Source organism: Quercus robur, chromosome 3 (assembly GCF_932294415.1).
Source record: "Quercus robur chromosome 3, dhQueRobu3.1, whole genome shotgun sequence".
NCBI classification, from domain to species: Eukaryota; Viridiplantae; Streptophyta; class Magnoliopsida; order Fagales; family Fagaceae; genus Quercus; species Quercus robur.
Window position 1 is genome coordinate 13,165,559 of NC_065536.1, and position 16,742 is coordinate 13,182,300.

Genomic DNA, 16,742 nt, shown 5'->3' on the forward strand with positions numbered 1-16,742 from the left:
CAGAGCAGGAAAAGTACTAAAGACAGAAAAGGACAATGGAGAAAACGGAAGTGCCTAAGGGAAAGACTGCCATTATTGCATTCAGTGCCTTGTGTCTGACACGACCATACTTCTCTGTCCTTACAACCACTCCCAACAACTGGAGGAAAGGGCTGATGGGACAAGTACCTGCCCTAGGGAACCCTTTCAGAAAAAATGAAACCACTATAAAAAGGGAGTAAAGAGAGATAGGAGGGCGGGGGCTGAGACCACCCCCCCCCCCAACACGCTAAAGGCACCAGAAAAAGCTCCTTAGATCGTCCCGAGGACCAATTCTCTCTGATAAACCCGGTCCATGAAGAACACCGTGATGACCGTTGTCCATACACTAAAGCCTAACTCTTTGGCCCACTCTCTACAAATTCATTGTACCGAGCTTACTGATCTAAGGTCCCGTGCATCTTGGGCTTGGCCAGAAAAACGTGACCCTACATTAACAAATTAATGTCTTTATCAAAAAAAAAAAAACAAATCTTAATGTCAAAACATATCAAATATGGGCTAAATCAATATAATTGTGTTAGGGTTGAGTTTGATTTTATGAGATAATGATTTTTTTTTTTTTTTGGTATGTTTTGCATCATAATAAATTTCTACTTGGAACCTGCTTTTTTTGTGGGTTTTTTTTTTGAGAGTTTTCCCTTGAGCACAAATCATTATTCTTGAAAATACATTATTTATTCCCTCATCGAAGTGTTTTTTTCATTGAAGAGGTTGAGGTTCTTCATTAGTATTCTACTTTGATGCCATATCTTTGTGTTGCATGTTAATTGCTTTATTATCACTGCTTTTGTGATTTATTATCCTTACTGTGGTTGATATAAATCGCCAATGATATTTGTGTGAGGAATAAATATTAAACTTGTGCAATAATTCATTATTCCACTGCATAGATTGCTTCGGATAAAAGTAAGATTTTCATGGTTGATTTTGTTAATAAAGTTGAAAATCAAATCACTAATTTACGTTATATATGCGTACAAATTGAACTGATATAATAACGAAGCTGGATTTGACTTAAACCAAAGGAATAGTCTGGTCGAAAAATATGATAGGTAGTGCTAGTTTTTTTTGTTTTTTGGGGAGTTTCAACAGCTTTTTTGTTTTTTTTAGAAAACAAAATATTAATTAGATACATCTAAGAGGAGTTGCGAATGCACAAAGGAGCTTCTTCTATCCAAGTCTAAAACTCCATAACGTGCCCTGGCCATGTCTTGCCAGCATGGTGACATTGGTGAGCACCTTTGTTTGCTTCTAAGCACTAGCATCCGGGGTTGTATAAAAATTGCTATTTTACAACCTAAAAAATTACTTTATTTATTATACCATTCCACTTTATCATACCCCCAACATACCTGTTTTTATTTTTCCATACAATGCAATAAAATAATATAAGTCAACACAATAAAATAATATTACACCATAAAATATTATAAAATAATGTCTTACTAGCAACTAGAAGAGAAAGATGAGTGAATAATATAATGTCTTTTAAGTTTACATCCAAGTGAACAATAAGTTGTAAATTAAGCATATTATTGTAGTTGGGTTGTATATTTTTTTAGATATACAACCTCGGATGTGACATATTTCCCAGTATTCAAACAGTGACAATATAGCCTTAATCTCACAAAAACTAATAACAAATATAAAATACAGAACAGAGTAATCCAGCTATTAGCTAGTTTATTTAGAGACATGAAACGAACAATAACATCTTCATCAAACTAGGTAATCAGCCAATGATCAATCATATCCGAATGATTGTTATATCTGGATTTGAGACCCAGTTGAGCAAGTTCTGGACTAAACCATACTTCATATCCATCAAAGTCACTAGGACCTTTTATTTTATTAACATTATTATTACCACATAGGTGCAAAAGTACATAATATGATCAGAAAAACTCTCAAGGACTGAAGTGAAGTTGAAGTTGGCACAATTAGTCCTTCAAGACTTCAGCGAGGAGCTTAATCCCAGCCTTGACTTTGCCAAATCAGACTGAAGCAGATTGTCCTCCAATTGGTATGCCCCTATGACAATTGAAGCTTTTGGATGAGACCCTCCATCAACAAAGCCTAAACATGTCACACCCGGATGTGCCTACACCATTAAGTTTGCACCAAAAATTCTCCATATAACATTTTGTGTGTGCAACACAAGGTCAATGTTAGGAACTCCAGGTCCAAGCCTTGAGCTTGTAAATTTGTTTGACTCATAACATACCCCAAATGGTGCAACAGGTTTTGTCTGGGGTACCCCCGAGAGCTCTTTAGAGAAAAATTGAGTAACTGTTGTGAAAATCGAGTGCTCGAGAATTGTATGAGTTGTGGTACTGATCATTGCTCCACCTAAACCATGTTGTTTGAATGATAGAAAGAGATGTGTCTAGTGGAACAAGTTTGTTGTTGACTTTTATTGAACTCACTTGTATGTAGTACTCTCCGTTTTGGCTTACGGTTAATGGGGTATAGCTTAGTGGACGTGAAATATCTATACCTGGATGCATATAGTACGGTCCATCTCCGAAGAAAATGACTCCGTTACTGCGTGTGGAAGATGTGAGGCACAAGGCGAATTTTGGTTGAAAATTTGAAATCCAAAGTGTGAAGCAAGTTGAGTTGGTATAGAAATTGGTGCATGGCCTAGTCCAATAACCCCTCGAACATTTTTTGGTAACCCTTTTTGTAATAGGAAGGAAGGTGCACAAGTAAAGAGAAATTGAGGCACCCTAGCCAATGGCCCTGGGTTAGGCCCTTGAGTTGACTGAATTAAGAGCTCATCTTGTGCAAGTTCACCCATGGCTCTTTGATGTGTCACCGGGTTCTCTACCATGAGCCCACATGTGTTGTTATGGCACCCGGGTCTAGCCGTGTAAGGGCAAGTGTGGCAAGTGTGGCTATTGGCTTTAGAGCATTGAGTGGAGTGGCAATAGGGGGCATGATAGGTTGATGTCAAATATTGTTGATCACAATTAACCCACAAGAATTTCCCTTGTAAGTTCACAAGAAATGGAACTTGCTAAAGAGGGGTGTGGACATTAGCCACATTAAGATTTGTGGCACTATCTTTGTGCACTTGTAAAACTAGTTTATTTGGTTTGAAATTGGTTTGGGGTGGTGGGGATGCCAAAACAAGAGAAGAGAAAGAAAGGAGGACTAGAAGATAATGAAGTTAATGTTTGGCATTGTTCATAATAGAATTTGGACCCATTTTGCTTATGATGGGCTTTGTGTGTTGTTTTTCTTACGGGTTCACATGCTAAGTTCAGCAAAGCTACGCAAGAAATGAGCACAATCTATAGTAAGAGAACAGAGAGTTGATGAGTGTGAGAGCCACATGGCATTTTAGGAGGGCTTTACAAGCCATGCAGAGTGTTAGGATGAGCTCACAGTGGGCTGGGATATGGGCTTGGGTTTGTCTGCAGAGTGCCACATTGCTACTGTTAGCTTTCTAGAATCAAAACAGACACACACAAACAACAACAAAACATGCATTCATTTTTACATGGTTTGGAGTTAATCTAATTTAAAGCAATTGTTTAATTCTTTCTTGTAACAGTAAACTTAAATCTGTAACTGCAATATGCTAACTTTTTTTTTAATTTTTTTTAAAATTTTTTTTTAATACAAGATATAAATTTTACTCTAACTTAATTTTAAGTGTATATGTGACATGTGTGTAAAGTTTTTTCCTGGAAACTTGAACTCCAGCATTTGCCATCCACACCCTATAAACATTTATATGTAGAATGACTATCGTGCCAAGGGCAATATGCTAACTTTTAATTACTGGAGATTTGATAATGGCAATTACTTCATCCTTTTCTTTTCTCTTTTTTTTTTGGGTATTTGAGAATGAGATAAACATTTCCAAAATGCTGATGTAGATTAAGCACAAATTCAAGGAAACGGAGTGAAATAAAGCACAATTAAACCGATGCATGACATCAAGCCCATCATCTGAATAATCAAAAGTCATTCAAAGTTCACTGAAGGTTATGTCCAAGATTAATGATGTTGTAAATTATTAGAGTTAAAATGTAACACATAATGCCTGTTCCATTCTGCAAGTGCACACAAACTATCTTGCAAGGCTTTTCCAAGGGATTAGGCTAACAGTGATTAGACTTTAGAGACAAGACCTCGTGTAATTCACAAGATCATGTGTTCAATATCCTTTGTCCTAATTATCTAGTGTGTGGATTATAAAGGATTATACTAATTCGAGGACTAGTCAAGTGATTTAAGAACTCTGAACACCTAAGTTAGAGGAAAAACATTGTTAGGTTGAAACTTTCTATATAAAATTTAAAAAAAAAAAAAAAAAAAAAAGTCAGAGGTAAAAGTTTGGTTTTACATTGTTAGTTTGGTCTGCATTGCGCCAAGTGTAGCCCTGATTTTGATTTGGAATCGAATTAAGCCATGGATGATTTATATGTTGGCTGACTCCATATAAGTGGCCGCAAGGATGATTGTTTGTAGAGTATATTTAACACTAACGAATTGAATATAATCTTAATTAAGATTTTATGAAATTTAGAACGAAAGAAGAACACAATATTTAACTTGTAAATTCAATGAATTTTTTTTTTTTTTTTATATGGAAGGAATAAGAACAGTAAAAATTTGATTAGTTTTTTATTTGACAATATTCATACTCATGATCAATCAAAATTTACTTCACCCTATTTTTTTGCAGAAAGAAAAAAGAAAAAAAATTCTCAAGTATGTACTCATCGATCTTATACCACGTGACAGCAATGGATAATACCACGTGTATCATTGAGACCTTAATAGAGTTATCATTGTTGGCACAATACATTTATTAAAGCGTTACTACTCAAACTGCTTAACTTTTGCTAAATATCATGTGAAATGATACGAAAAATCTTATTTTCAAGCTAAGAAACACAGACATGGACACAAATACAAATATAGATACGAACACCAAAACGACAGAATGACATAAACAATTTATGAAAAATTATAATATAAAATGTCTGGTATGACTCATATATAATATTAATACAACATCCTAAATAAATTATTTGTACTTTCTAGCAACCAAGCCAAACCCCAATGTGGTTTCCTCTCGCTTTTACCACTTTGAGTTTGCTAGGGGACATAAATGGCCAATGGATACATGGTCTACCCTACCCCAGCTTGCAGCAAATGATTGTTTTTTTTTTTTTTTTTAATACAAAATTATTGAAAATTTTCAAAATGATGAATTTTCCATGATCACAAAGCAAAAATATTAAAAAAGCGAATATGAAAAGATGAAAGTCAAAAGTTGAAAGTATGAAATGGTTCACATAGGGATCGGCGCTGAACGTCTCATTCCAAACCGACACCAACATTTAAAAGAATATGAAGAACACATCTTTTTAGGTAGCTCCTCCTATCGTTACTGTAACGCTTCAATACTACACATTTGTTCAGTAAAGAAGTAAGATTCTTTGTGTCCTAAAACAAAAGCTATTTCTTTCCCAAAGAAAAAAGAAAAGAAGAAAGACTATTTCATAATGCATGTGTTTTAAAACCAAATAAAAAGGCATCTTCTTATCAAAAATAATAATAATAATAAAAAGGCATCTTGATTCTTGAGTTGTAGTCTGAAGAGTGATGCTTATTAATTATTATTGCTCCTGAACCAAGCCACAGTTGTTTACAAGTTTTCAAATTGGATTATCAATTGTAAATGATATTAGATTGATTTCAAAATCATTTTTAGTATTTCTCGATTATCAGTTTATTAAGATAAGAACATAGTCTCTCATAATTTTCAATGAACTTCTTTCTGTAAAAAGTTTTGTGATGTTATTGTTAATTATATATTTTTTTAATTTACAATTGTATAATTATTAATGATGCAAAAAATTGTCAATTGTTCTCTCATCTATTTGATGGACAATGATGCAACTTCTTCGATGATCAATCTATAAAGAAAGTGAATAGACAAACGGATGGAACATTGGTGTGGGGTTGGCCAAATGCCCTTTGATGATCAAGTTAGAAATTGTGAAAAGATTCACTTAATAAGATCAATGAGAGAAAATAATATGGCTAGTTTGTAGATATCGATTATCAGAGTGCATACATTTTACTTTTACATTGTACGAGTTTTATATCCCTCTCATTCATTCTTGTAATGAATGTTCATATTTATGGGCCACGAAACGCTTGTCATTAACATCAATCTTTTATTGTTTTCCATGGTCATTGACTAATACGTTACTCTTTTGCTATTAAGTGTATTCAATGCTATAAACAACCTAACATTCAATGCTATGGCTATACTCATCCGTTATAACAATGGGTAAGAGAAGATTTGATCTTTGAACCTTTTTCATTAAAATTACCAAGAAGTGTCAGCTGAGTTATAATACTTTTGATGTTAGTTTTGTGATTGACTTGAACAATAAACACCAACACTAAGAAAATCATTTAGAAAGATGCCGATGTAGTATTAGCCTAAACATCTCCTATGCCTAAGTTAGATGATACTATTTTTAGAAATTAATTTGAAGAATTCACAAATATGTTGAAAGCTCACTTAGTGTGTAAAACACTAGTGAATGTTTAGACCCCCAATTTCAAAATTACCAACACAAGCTTATATTCAAACAATATATATGCGGAATGATAAATATAAGCTATACCCAAATAAACAAACTACTTTAAGCCATAATTTAATCAAACACGGCAGTAATTAAATGCAAAGAGTAAGGGATAGAGAGAACCAAACGCAAGATAACACCGGCACGTGTTATCGAAGAGGAAACCGAAGAATTCAGCGAAAAACTTCTCCGTCGCCCTCCAAGCCTAATCTACCCGATGCTCTTAAGCCCTCCAAGCTTCTTGCTCCAATAGGATTAAGCCTAACCTTATCTTCTCTAATTTACCAGATCCCACAATAAGCCCATTGCATCAACCAATGAATTGGTTCTCTCTTGAACTGCTTCCCAAGCACCAAATAACCTTCTCACTGATATGAATATGATGAGGTAAAGATTTGGCTGAAGATCCTCTCAAGGGTATGACAATGGAGAGGGTGAGAGTTGAGGAATTTGAAGAATCAAATGTATAAGATTGTGGATGAGTCAATCTTGTTTTTCTCTAAGGTTTATCTCTCAAAATTCGCTCTGGAAGTTTTCTACATTTCGTGGGTATAAAGGTATCTATAGTAGGGTATGAGAAGGAATGTGAAAAGTCATTTTTTTGCAAAACAATGTGCTTTGGTGAGTGACTCGCAATTGGGATGAGTCACGAGTTCCAGTCGCCAAATAACAGAATGGCCAGACTGTACCTTTTATTCTATAGTGATCCAGTTGTCCTGATCCTTCAACTTCCTGCATGCTTCACACGTGTGACACTTCTGGCAAGTCACCACTCGCGAGTCAATCGTGAGATGCTCTTTGATGCATACACTTGATCAATTCTTCACACTCTCACACACACACAACCCTTACATAAAATTCACCTATATACAAGGTTTCTAATTGTTGAATTATAAGTAAATTTGGTACGGAATAAAGCCAACACATAGTTGAATAAATTCAACTTTACACATGTTAAGTGTACTTAGTATGTTACTTTCCTTATGGCATGTAATTATTTATATTGAATCTTATTTTGTGAGATATTACCAAAGATGATCACCTGATTTTTAACTATTAAATGTGTTGGTAATTGTGAAGCGTACTTAGTATGTTACTTTCCTTATGGCATGCAATTATTTATATTGAATCTTACTTAGTGACATATTACCAAAGATGATCACCTGATTTTTAACCATTACTTGTGTTGGTAATTGTGGAGTTGGGTGTAGCAGTCCTATCTTTAGGCAAGAATCTCAGGAAGTCAATTATTGCTTTCTCTACAGTGTTGACTGAACTCGAGACCCGAGAGTTGTCTATGTGCTCGAGACACCACCATACAGCTTTCTCTAATCTCTATTCATATCTGATAATAAATAATTGATAAATAAATTTATCAAAATTTTCTCTACTCAAAGGGAGGAGTGAAATGCATTGGAAGGTACGAGAGGAGAATAATACAAAATTTATTAGTTGATTTTATCATTCTAATTAATCATCTCCTCTCTCTTTTGCTAAAGGAGTCTTCAAGTGAAATGTACCAATGAAATCATAAAAGTGCACATCATCTTTATATGTTTCTTATCTTTTTTACACATTATGAAATACTATCCCTTTTGCTTTTTTTGGGCCCAAGGGAAAGAATAATATCACCACACAGATGAATTGAAGTTTTGATGGATCAAAAAGTAATGGAACAAAATTTACTAATTTTAATCATTTCCAAGTAACATAAGCAATGGTACTTTTGCACTTTCGTACCACTATCACCACTACCACCACAAATTACACATACCTAAGATAACAAACCAAAACATAACTTAAAAATCTCTGCTAAATTTACATGATACTGCAACTACCAGTATTCTCATCACTAAACATGTGAGTGTAAGGATCGGACGGCGCAGGGTGCGGCATGGGTGGCCCCGGCATGTAATTAACGCCCGGATGCGGCCGCGCATACATCATCGGTTGATACATGTCATTGCCATTTGCCCTTTGTTGATTCATCATCATCATAGCCATGTATTGTTGTTGATTGTACGGATTTCCTGGCCCCATTCCAGGTCCCATTCCTTGATAATATCCACCGTTCATTGCTGTGGTTGCAGGTAGACCTTGCACTGCAGGATAACCTCCCATTTGGGCCATTGGATAATTACCCATGTTGCCCATTGGACCTCCTTGTCTCATCTGGCCCATTGGATAACTACCCATGTGGCCCATTTGACCTCCTTGGCCCATTTGGCCCATAGGATAATTACCCTTAAGGCCCATTTGATCCATTTGCCCTCTTTGGGCCATTTGACCAACATTTCCACCACCACCACCACCCCCACCACCTTTGTTTCCCTTGCCATGATTAGTGAAAGCAACATCAATGTCATGGAAGTCATTTTTCTTTTTGTTACTTTCATGGACCCCATCATTCTTGGCTCCACCTTTCTTGCCTCCATTGCCATTATTGTTTCCACCACCACCACCCTTACTGCCATGATTATTGGAACCCTTGTCAGTACCACTTTCTCTTTTGCTACTACTTCTACCAAATCCTAGCAATCCACCTAGAAATCCACCACCACTTTTGCCACCTTTTTTTTCTCCTCCACCACCTTTGTTTTGTTTCCCTCCCTTCTTATTCCCACCACCGCCGGCACCACCACCTTTCTTCCCTCCATTGCCATTCTTACCATCCTTATTTCCACCCATACCACCCTTCACTTCTAAAGGAATATCAATAACACCACCTTTCTTGGCATTTCCACCACCACCACCACCCCATTTATCATTCATGGGAGGCCCATTCATCGTAAAATTAGGCCCATATGGCCCATGGCCTTTACCCATTACAGGCCCCATCTTGTTGTTGGGTAAGTGATGGCCTTGAGCAAACTCATAATCACCATCATCAAACTCCTCATCATCAAATTCATCATCAAATTCATCAAACTCATCATCAAATTCGTCAAACTCATCATCAAATTCATCCTCGGGAAAACTGAACTTGACAGATTTCTGGTCTTTAATGGGCACCTTCAGATCTTTAGCACCTTTCATTTGGTGTTGTGGTTGTTGGCCATGGCCACCCTTTTGGTCCTTCCCACCCTTCTGAGACTTGTTGTCTTTGCCCCCTTTTCCATGCTCAAATTGCATATTCTTGAACTGGTTATTGAGTTGGTTTTGGTTGTAGTTTGAACCTTTTTGAGGTCCCCATAGCTCTGCATGTTTCCCTGACTTCTCCAACTTCTTTATGAGTTTAACTGGATCAACAACTCCTGTCACAGTCACCCTGCCTTGCTCTGCATCTATGTTGGTAGAATGAACTCCTACACAGAAACAAAAGTAACAAGAGCCTAAATAAAAACTATATACACCCAATTAAATTGTACATACATAAAATTACAAAGTCATACTAAAAAATCACATACTAGCATAGAAATTTAAAACATAGAACTTAAATTCTGTACAAAAAATCAGATAATAAAGTACATACCATCCATTTTCTGCAATAGTTTCTTTACTTTCTGCTTACATCCATCACAGTGTATATTCACTCTAAGCACACAAGACTGCAAGGAAAAGCAACCCACAAACAACTTTAAATGACTTACAAAAACCAAATTTTTACAAGGAAAGAAGAAAAAAAAAAGAACATATCAATTGAGAAACAGTGGAAGAAATGAACAAAGGGTCCTAAAAGAGCTTCATTTCAGAACATGAAACATGAAAACAGTTAGAATGGTGTACCTGCATCCTCATGACATCTTGTTTATTCATCTTTTTTTCTCAGAGAGAGAGAGAGAGAGAGAGAGAGAGAGAGAGAGAGAAAAGAAGGAAATGGATCTGTAAGGCTGGAACTGTAAGCTGAGAATAGTGAGAATTAACTAAGGGGTGCTATAAAAGAGAGTCTGAGAGTTCAAAGGCGCTTGGTGAGCATTAAACACTTATCTTTAAGCTTTGTCTCTGTGTTTCATGCCAGTCTGTTGTTTTTTGAACTTAAAATATTTTAACAAGCACAAAAGGCGGTTGCTCGAGATACAAGAAATATCTTATAGTATATATAAACAACTGGAAGTGGCTTGTCTAGACATTGCTTTTTGGGTAAAAGTGCTTAACAGCCTAACTTGGCAATATGTAAAGACATAATTACATTTATGGTCCTGCTTGAGACTAGTTTATTTTAATGAAATCAAAAAATTCTTGTTGTAAATCCGATACATAAAAATAAAAATTAGTTAAAATAATATAGTAAAACAGTATCAAAAAAAATGTAATAGAATCTATAAATAATAATAAAAATAAATTGAATAATAAAATAAATTAGCAAAAATTATTTTTACCAAAAGTACACTATAAATCAATTTATCACTAGCCAAGAGGCTCCACAGCACAAGCTTGACGTCTACCCCATTTTCCATGGGCTTCATTTGCATATGGGCTTATTAACTTTTAAGCTGGATCCAATCTTAAAAAAAAAAATTTGAGGTTAAAATTGTAAATTTAATCTGTTTCCCAATTTTTAACTTAAACATGTCAGTTTCGTCTCTCAATTTTTAAGATATATTAATTGCGATATCAATTTTTAAATGCACACTTCGTAACCATGTTTATTAATGTCATTGTTAGATAATCTCGTTTGACGGAGAAGAGATTTGAACGCAGAAATCGATTTGATTTTAAAAGCTTAATAGTTGAAGGACCAAGCTCAACTTTGTCCAAATTATTAAAAGACCAAATTAGTAATTTAAAGCAAAAAAGTTGATTTATAAGAAAGCATGGTATCTGTAAACCTATGTACCTAGCTAGTAAAGTTTCTTAATTTTGTACTAAACAGTATAAATCAAATCCATAGAAAATGAGTTAATCAAATCACATCAAAATCTCATTGCAAGAATGAGGCTGTGATAGAGGAACAGAGTTACAGATTGCTTATCAAAAAGAGTTACACACTGTTTAAACAATCATTGAACAGAAATGAAAATAAAATAAACATTTTTTTTTAGATTTACTTATTTTGTTGAAAATATTGTAAATAAATGTAATAATTAATTGAAATAATACAATAGGATTCATAAATAATATTAAAAAATATAACGAAAATTATAAATAATAACAAAAATAAACTAAATAATAAAATAAATTGATAAAAATAATTTTTGCCATATACAAACTAAATCATGAGTTGTATTGTATATCTGCTGTGAGACCCCTCCACTCCACCACAATAATTAACTGCTGTGACGTTCATCAAGCACATGAGTTGTATCGGACTTTTTTTATTTTATTTTTTAGCTAAAACAGAAACCTTGGCCTTTTTTGAGTTTTTTTTTCACAGTATTGAAATACCATGGTCGCATCATTGCTGCAATGATTGTACTCTACTCGGTTTGTGTGTGTGTGATCATCTTACACAAAGATTGCATTTATATTTTAACATTATAGGAAACATGCACTATCGATCTTGTTTCCACTTTTCTATTAAAAATACTCCTTTTAGATCAAAGCCACTTATATTGTGAAGCAGCTTTTTGGAGGTATGGTATGGATGCAAACTTGACTATATTGGGAGATTGTGGATAATTGTTATAATGGAAAACAGGTTGATAGTGATATGAATTTGAGAAGAATACTGTGATTTTGTTTAAATGCCCATTATTCCATATCTTAGTTTTTATGCTCAAGTGGTCCTTTTGTTTTTATAGCACCAACTTGACCCTTAAATACTTGCCCTTGACCAATCATTTACTCCCTCTCTAGGCATAAAGAGAGTGATTTAGGACCACACACTATTTTACAATTTTTTATTACAATTTTAACATGAGAGATTATGAGTAATTATCTATTACTTATATATGAATCTATTATTTTTTCTTCACGACACACTTTTTCACATTACAATTGTGGCAAATAAATTGTAATATAAATTATAGTCCTAGATTTTATCTAGCAATAATAAATATTTTTAACTATCTAGGCCATGGTAGATAACAAAGTTAGGTTATTTTCTAAAGTACTCTCTCTCTCTCTCTCGAAGCATAGTCCAAACAAATATCTCAAGGCAGGCAAAATTGTCATTTCAGAGACAGTGAGATATTTTTTGTTTATTTATTTACTATTATCATTACAGTACGGACACCCAGCATCTTAAAACTATTCCAAATGGATCTTATATAGACATGCACTAGAGTCAAAAACACACAGAATTAAAAAGTGTTTGGACCCTTCTTTTGCAACCAAATTATTATTGTTATTTCTTCTTCTTAAAAGCCTCGCCAGTGAAGGAAATGCTGTCATTAAACCCTTCCTTTGCCTGTAAAAGATGCTTGGATGGTGACAAAAAAGACCCCCCCTCTACAGGGCACAACCCCTAAAAAAAATCTATCATGCTTATGTGCTTTATTGTGTTTATGCATGGGTTTGCTCAGAAATTGGCTTTTGCTATCCCCAAACATTGACAAATCAACTTCTTTATTCATTTGCATTTGTTGGAATTATAAGTAAATAGTTATATTGAACTCTTTAATGGTTCAAATTTTGAGGGCTAAAATCCAATTCTTTGGCAGCCATTTTAAATTCATCGAACATTCGAATCCTTTAAAGGCAATCTCTAGTGGAGTGATTGTATATTTCTGACCCTTCTTTACAGAAAGCTCACCATTAAAACATGCCCTTTTTGAATTCAAACCAAACCACTTTCATGGTGTTAGAGCTCAAAATGAAGTTTAAGATTTGGATTTATGTTAATCAATGCCTAACTTGGTACAACTAGTCCTCAACACAACACAAGATGTCAAGAACTGTAACTATTTTCATGTAGTATATATATCTAGAGCTACAATTAAGGTAGAGATATTTGCCATTGGGATTGTTGATTAAGTCTGATGATGATTTTACCTGATGTCAGACAGTCAGAGTCAAAGTTTCTAAGGAATATTATCTGCATGGGAATGAAGACACGGTAAATTTTGTCACAGTTAAAGCAGAATTGCATGCCGAAAAAGGATAAATAAAACACTCTGGATAAAACAGAACAATAAAAGTAGATGTAAATTGTTGTCTTCACTCTCTTGAGCACAAACATATAATTTTAGTCCGTAGAAATTTATGCACAAACCTCGGAGGAAGATTCAGATGATATATATATATATATATATGGGATTTACTATATATTATTCTTCATGAGAATCACGTGCATAAGCATGCATTTTTTTACAGATTTACTAATTTATTTCTTTGTCCAAAGCTAGTTAAAGTATAGTTACATCTTAAAAAAAAAAAAATTAAAAATTAAAAATTGTACATAAGCATTTTTTTTATTAAAAAAAAAAAATCGCATTTGCTAAATTTTTTTGTTAAAAGTATGTTGAAGTATATTTGTACTTTTAAAAAGTATTAAAAACAATTAAAGATTTAAAAAAATGTAAATAAAAAAAATAAAAACCTAATCTCAAGCACACACTAAATTAAAGTATAAACTTCAGTAATAAGTCATAACCCATGTCCTAACTTCTAAGATTTTTTTTTTCATGAGAAGTGTTATTTACACCTCATTAGTAGTTGCTTCTACACTACCCTTTTCTCAAACTACTCAACCTATGAAAAAGGACGACATAGAATTCTAAAAAAATATTAGTTGCTTATACACTACCTTTACTTATTCAGGCTACTCAACCTGCAGTGAAAAAGAAAAGATAAGGAAGCAACCCAACCAATTAATAGTTTGGAAATGACACTACAACACCACTATTTGTTGTTGTTGTTGGTGGTGGTGTTGTTTTCAGCATTGTTGTCGTATGTGATTGTGAAAGTAGGGGCTGAAGAAGAGGAATGGTAGAGAAAATATGATAATAATAAATATAAGATCTAATGCTTTGCTTGCTGCTGCTGCGCTACTATTGACTGTCCCCTATGGCTCTTCTTGACTGTCAGTTGTACCTTCTTCAGCCCCACCTCATGATCATGATCATGCAAAGCAACAAGCAAATATTAATTGCTTATTAGGTACATTTTGTTCACACATGTGCAGGTGCATGCGCAATTTCACTTGTACTTTGCCATGTGCCTCAGTGTCTACTTACTCTTTATTTTACATTGATATGATCTAACTAAGTTCATCTTGCTCTTAAAAGACTCCTTCACATGTACATAACAAAAATAAATTGAAATGAGATTTCCTTTTTTTTTTTTTTTTTTGTTAATAATATTAGATATTTACATAAAGAGAAATGTTACGTCCACAATATTTTCCCAATAAATCTTAGTTGGTAGGTTGTTACGAGTTTTTAATTTGAATCTACCATTGAAATTACTTCGTTACCCACTAGAAATAGTAAGTAACAACTTGCTAATTAGGATTTGTTGTAAAAATATTGTGGACATAACATTTCTATTACATAAAAAATAGTATAAGAATAAAAGGATAGGGAGTGTTCACAAGACAATTAGGTTTAGGTTTAAGCCGATTCATCTTTTGGGTTTAAAAATAGTACACAAAGTGAAATAGCGGCAACATGGAAAGCTAGTAGTGGCAAAAGCTCAATAGTCAAGTTTCAATATGGAAAATCTGATACTCGACCCAATAAAATCAGGTGTTATTTGTTTTGATTCGTTACTAACCAGCACAAATGTCAAAATCGATTGAACCTATCGACTATGGTTAAACGGGTGAGTTGGGTCCTTTAGGCGTTTACTCACACCTCTAAGTAGAATCAATGTGGTTCAGCCATAAAACATATGTCCACAATTCCAAAAATCAAAAAACTAAATCCTTTGTTTACTTAGTTAATGACATGTTAGAATGGATGCTATATTTGGAGAGGACAAGGTTTGTCTCCGACTACAAATTAATTTCACATTTTGGATTAGTATTACAAATTGATAATATTGATTTATTCAAATCTAGAAATTACTCATGTTAATATGGAAAGTGATTACTTTCCATTATTCTCTCTCAAGATATGTACGAAATCTTTGATGAAGAGCACGACTTCATTTCAAATTCAAAACATTAAAAAAATTGTCCTCCTAACAATTACAACAACGCCTTTACAATAGCAATCCCTCAATGAAAAATCCACAGAATTACTTCCCTCAAGATGTCACTATAGCAATAGTGCAATGAACTCTTTTGTTAAGACGCAAGACTTAATGAGCATTAAAATTTCCATTGAATATATGAAAAATAAAATAAGGATGTAGATAATGAAAAGGATCAATAGTGCAATCCATGTTTTACTAATATTAATATTACTTTCCATCAAATAAAAGGATCAATGTAAGGTAGCTCCTTCATAGTTTTTAATACTAACATTTTCTCTAGTTTCCAAATTCATGGCCTAGTTCTTAAGGTCTTCACATGGATTGGTCTTGGGTGGTTTAAGCGGTGCTAAGGTCATGTTAGGTCTTAACCCACTTAAGGGAAAAATTATCTTATGTGTCTGTCTTATGGAGCGTGCCTCTCACAGACATGTGACATGTTCATAGGTGGCATGTTCCATAGGACAAATACACAAGATTCTAGCTCCATTTGAGGGGGCACCATATGCTTGTGAGAGGTACGCTCCATGTGACAGACACACAAGATATCAGCTCCATTTGAGGGAGCACTCACATGTCTGTGGAAGGTATGCTCCATAATACGGACACACAAGATACCAACTTTACTTGAGGGAACACCCACATACTTGTGAGAGGTACACTCCATAAGACGGATACACAAATATCAACTCCACTTGAAGGGCACCCACACGTTTGTGAGAGACCCACTCCATAGGACGGGTACCCAAGATACCAACTCCACATGAGAAGCCTTTTACAGCTCCCTCATTCATTCAAGCCCGTGAAACATTGATTTCAGACACAGGTTACTTACTAGGCTCACGCTCATGTAGGGTCACCACTGCTAGTCCCCTCTCACTCTTCTTTATTAAGGAGAAAAGACAAGAGTGAAAGACAAAATATGCTGAAAATTTTCAACAAGTGTAAAAGACAAAATATGCTGAAAATTTTCATTCTCTTCTATACATTAGTTTAGAATCAATGAGGTAAAAATAAAATACAGGAGGGTCACAACAATCGTGGAGTGACTGGAGTGAGATGTAA

At 34.3% G+C, this 16,742-nt stretch overlaps 1 protein-coding gene and 1 pseudogene across 1 annotated transcript; both read right to left on the reverse strand.

The window, feature by feature from the left end:
* Nucleotides 1-1,844: 1,844 nt before the first annotated feature.
* On the reverse strand, nt 1,845-3,477 carry LOC126719279 (gamma conglutin 1-like; annotated as a pseudogene).
* A 4,853-nt stretch (nt 3,478-8,330) lies between these two features.
* On the reverse strand, nt 8,331-10,680 carry LOC126717134 (heavy metal-associated isoprenylated plant protein 34-like). Its single transcript, XM_050418515.1, has 3 exons — nt 10,389-10,680; nt 10,135-10,210; nt 8,331-9,967 (listed from the first exon to the last, which is right to left on the reverse strand). The coding sequence occupies exons 1-3, from the start codon at nt 10,416-10,418 to the stop codon at nt 8,481-8,483; spliced, it is 1,593 nt and encodes a 530-aa protein (XP_050274472.1). The 5' UTR covers nt 10,419-10,680; the 3' UTR covers nt 8,331-8,480.
* Between the last annotated feature and the right edge of the window lie 6,062 nt (nt 10,681-16,742).

What these genes read in the sequence shown, in the direction of transcription:
- LOC126717134 (XM_050418515.1), bottom strand. Translation starts at nt 10,418, where the DNA reads ATGAATAAACAAGATGTCATGAGGATGCAG. An exon ending in AAGATGTCATGAGGATGCAG is followed by an intron (nt 10,211 to 10,388) that starts GTACACCATTCT and finishes TTTTCCTTGCAG; the next exon opens with TCTTGTGTGCTTAGAGTGAA. An exon ending in ACTATTGCAGAAAATGGATG is followed by an intron (nt 9,968 to 10,134) that starts GTATGTACTTTA and finishes GTTTCTGTGTAG; the next exon opens with GAGTTCATTCTACCAACATA.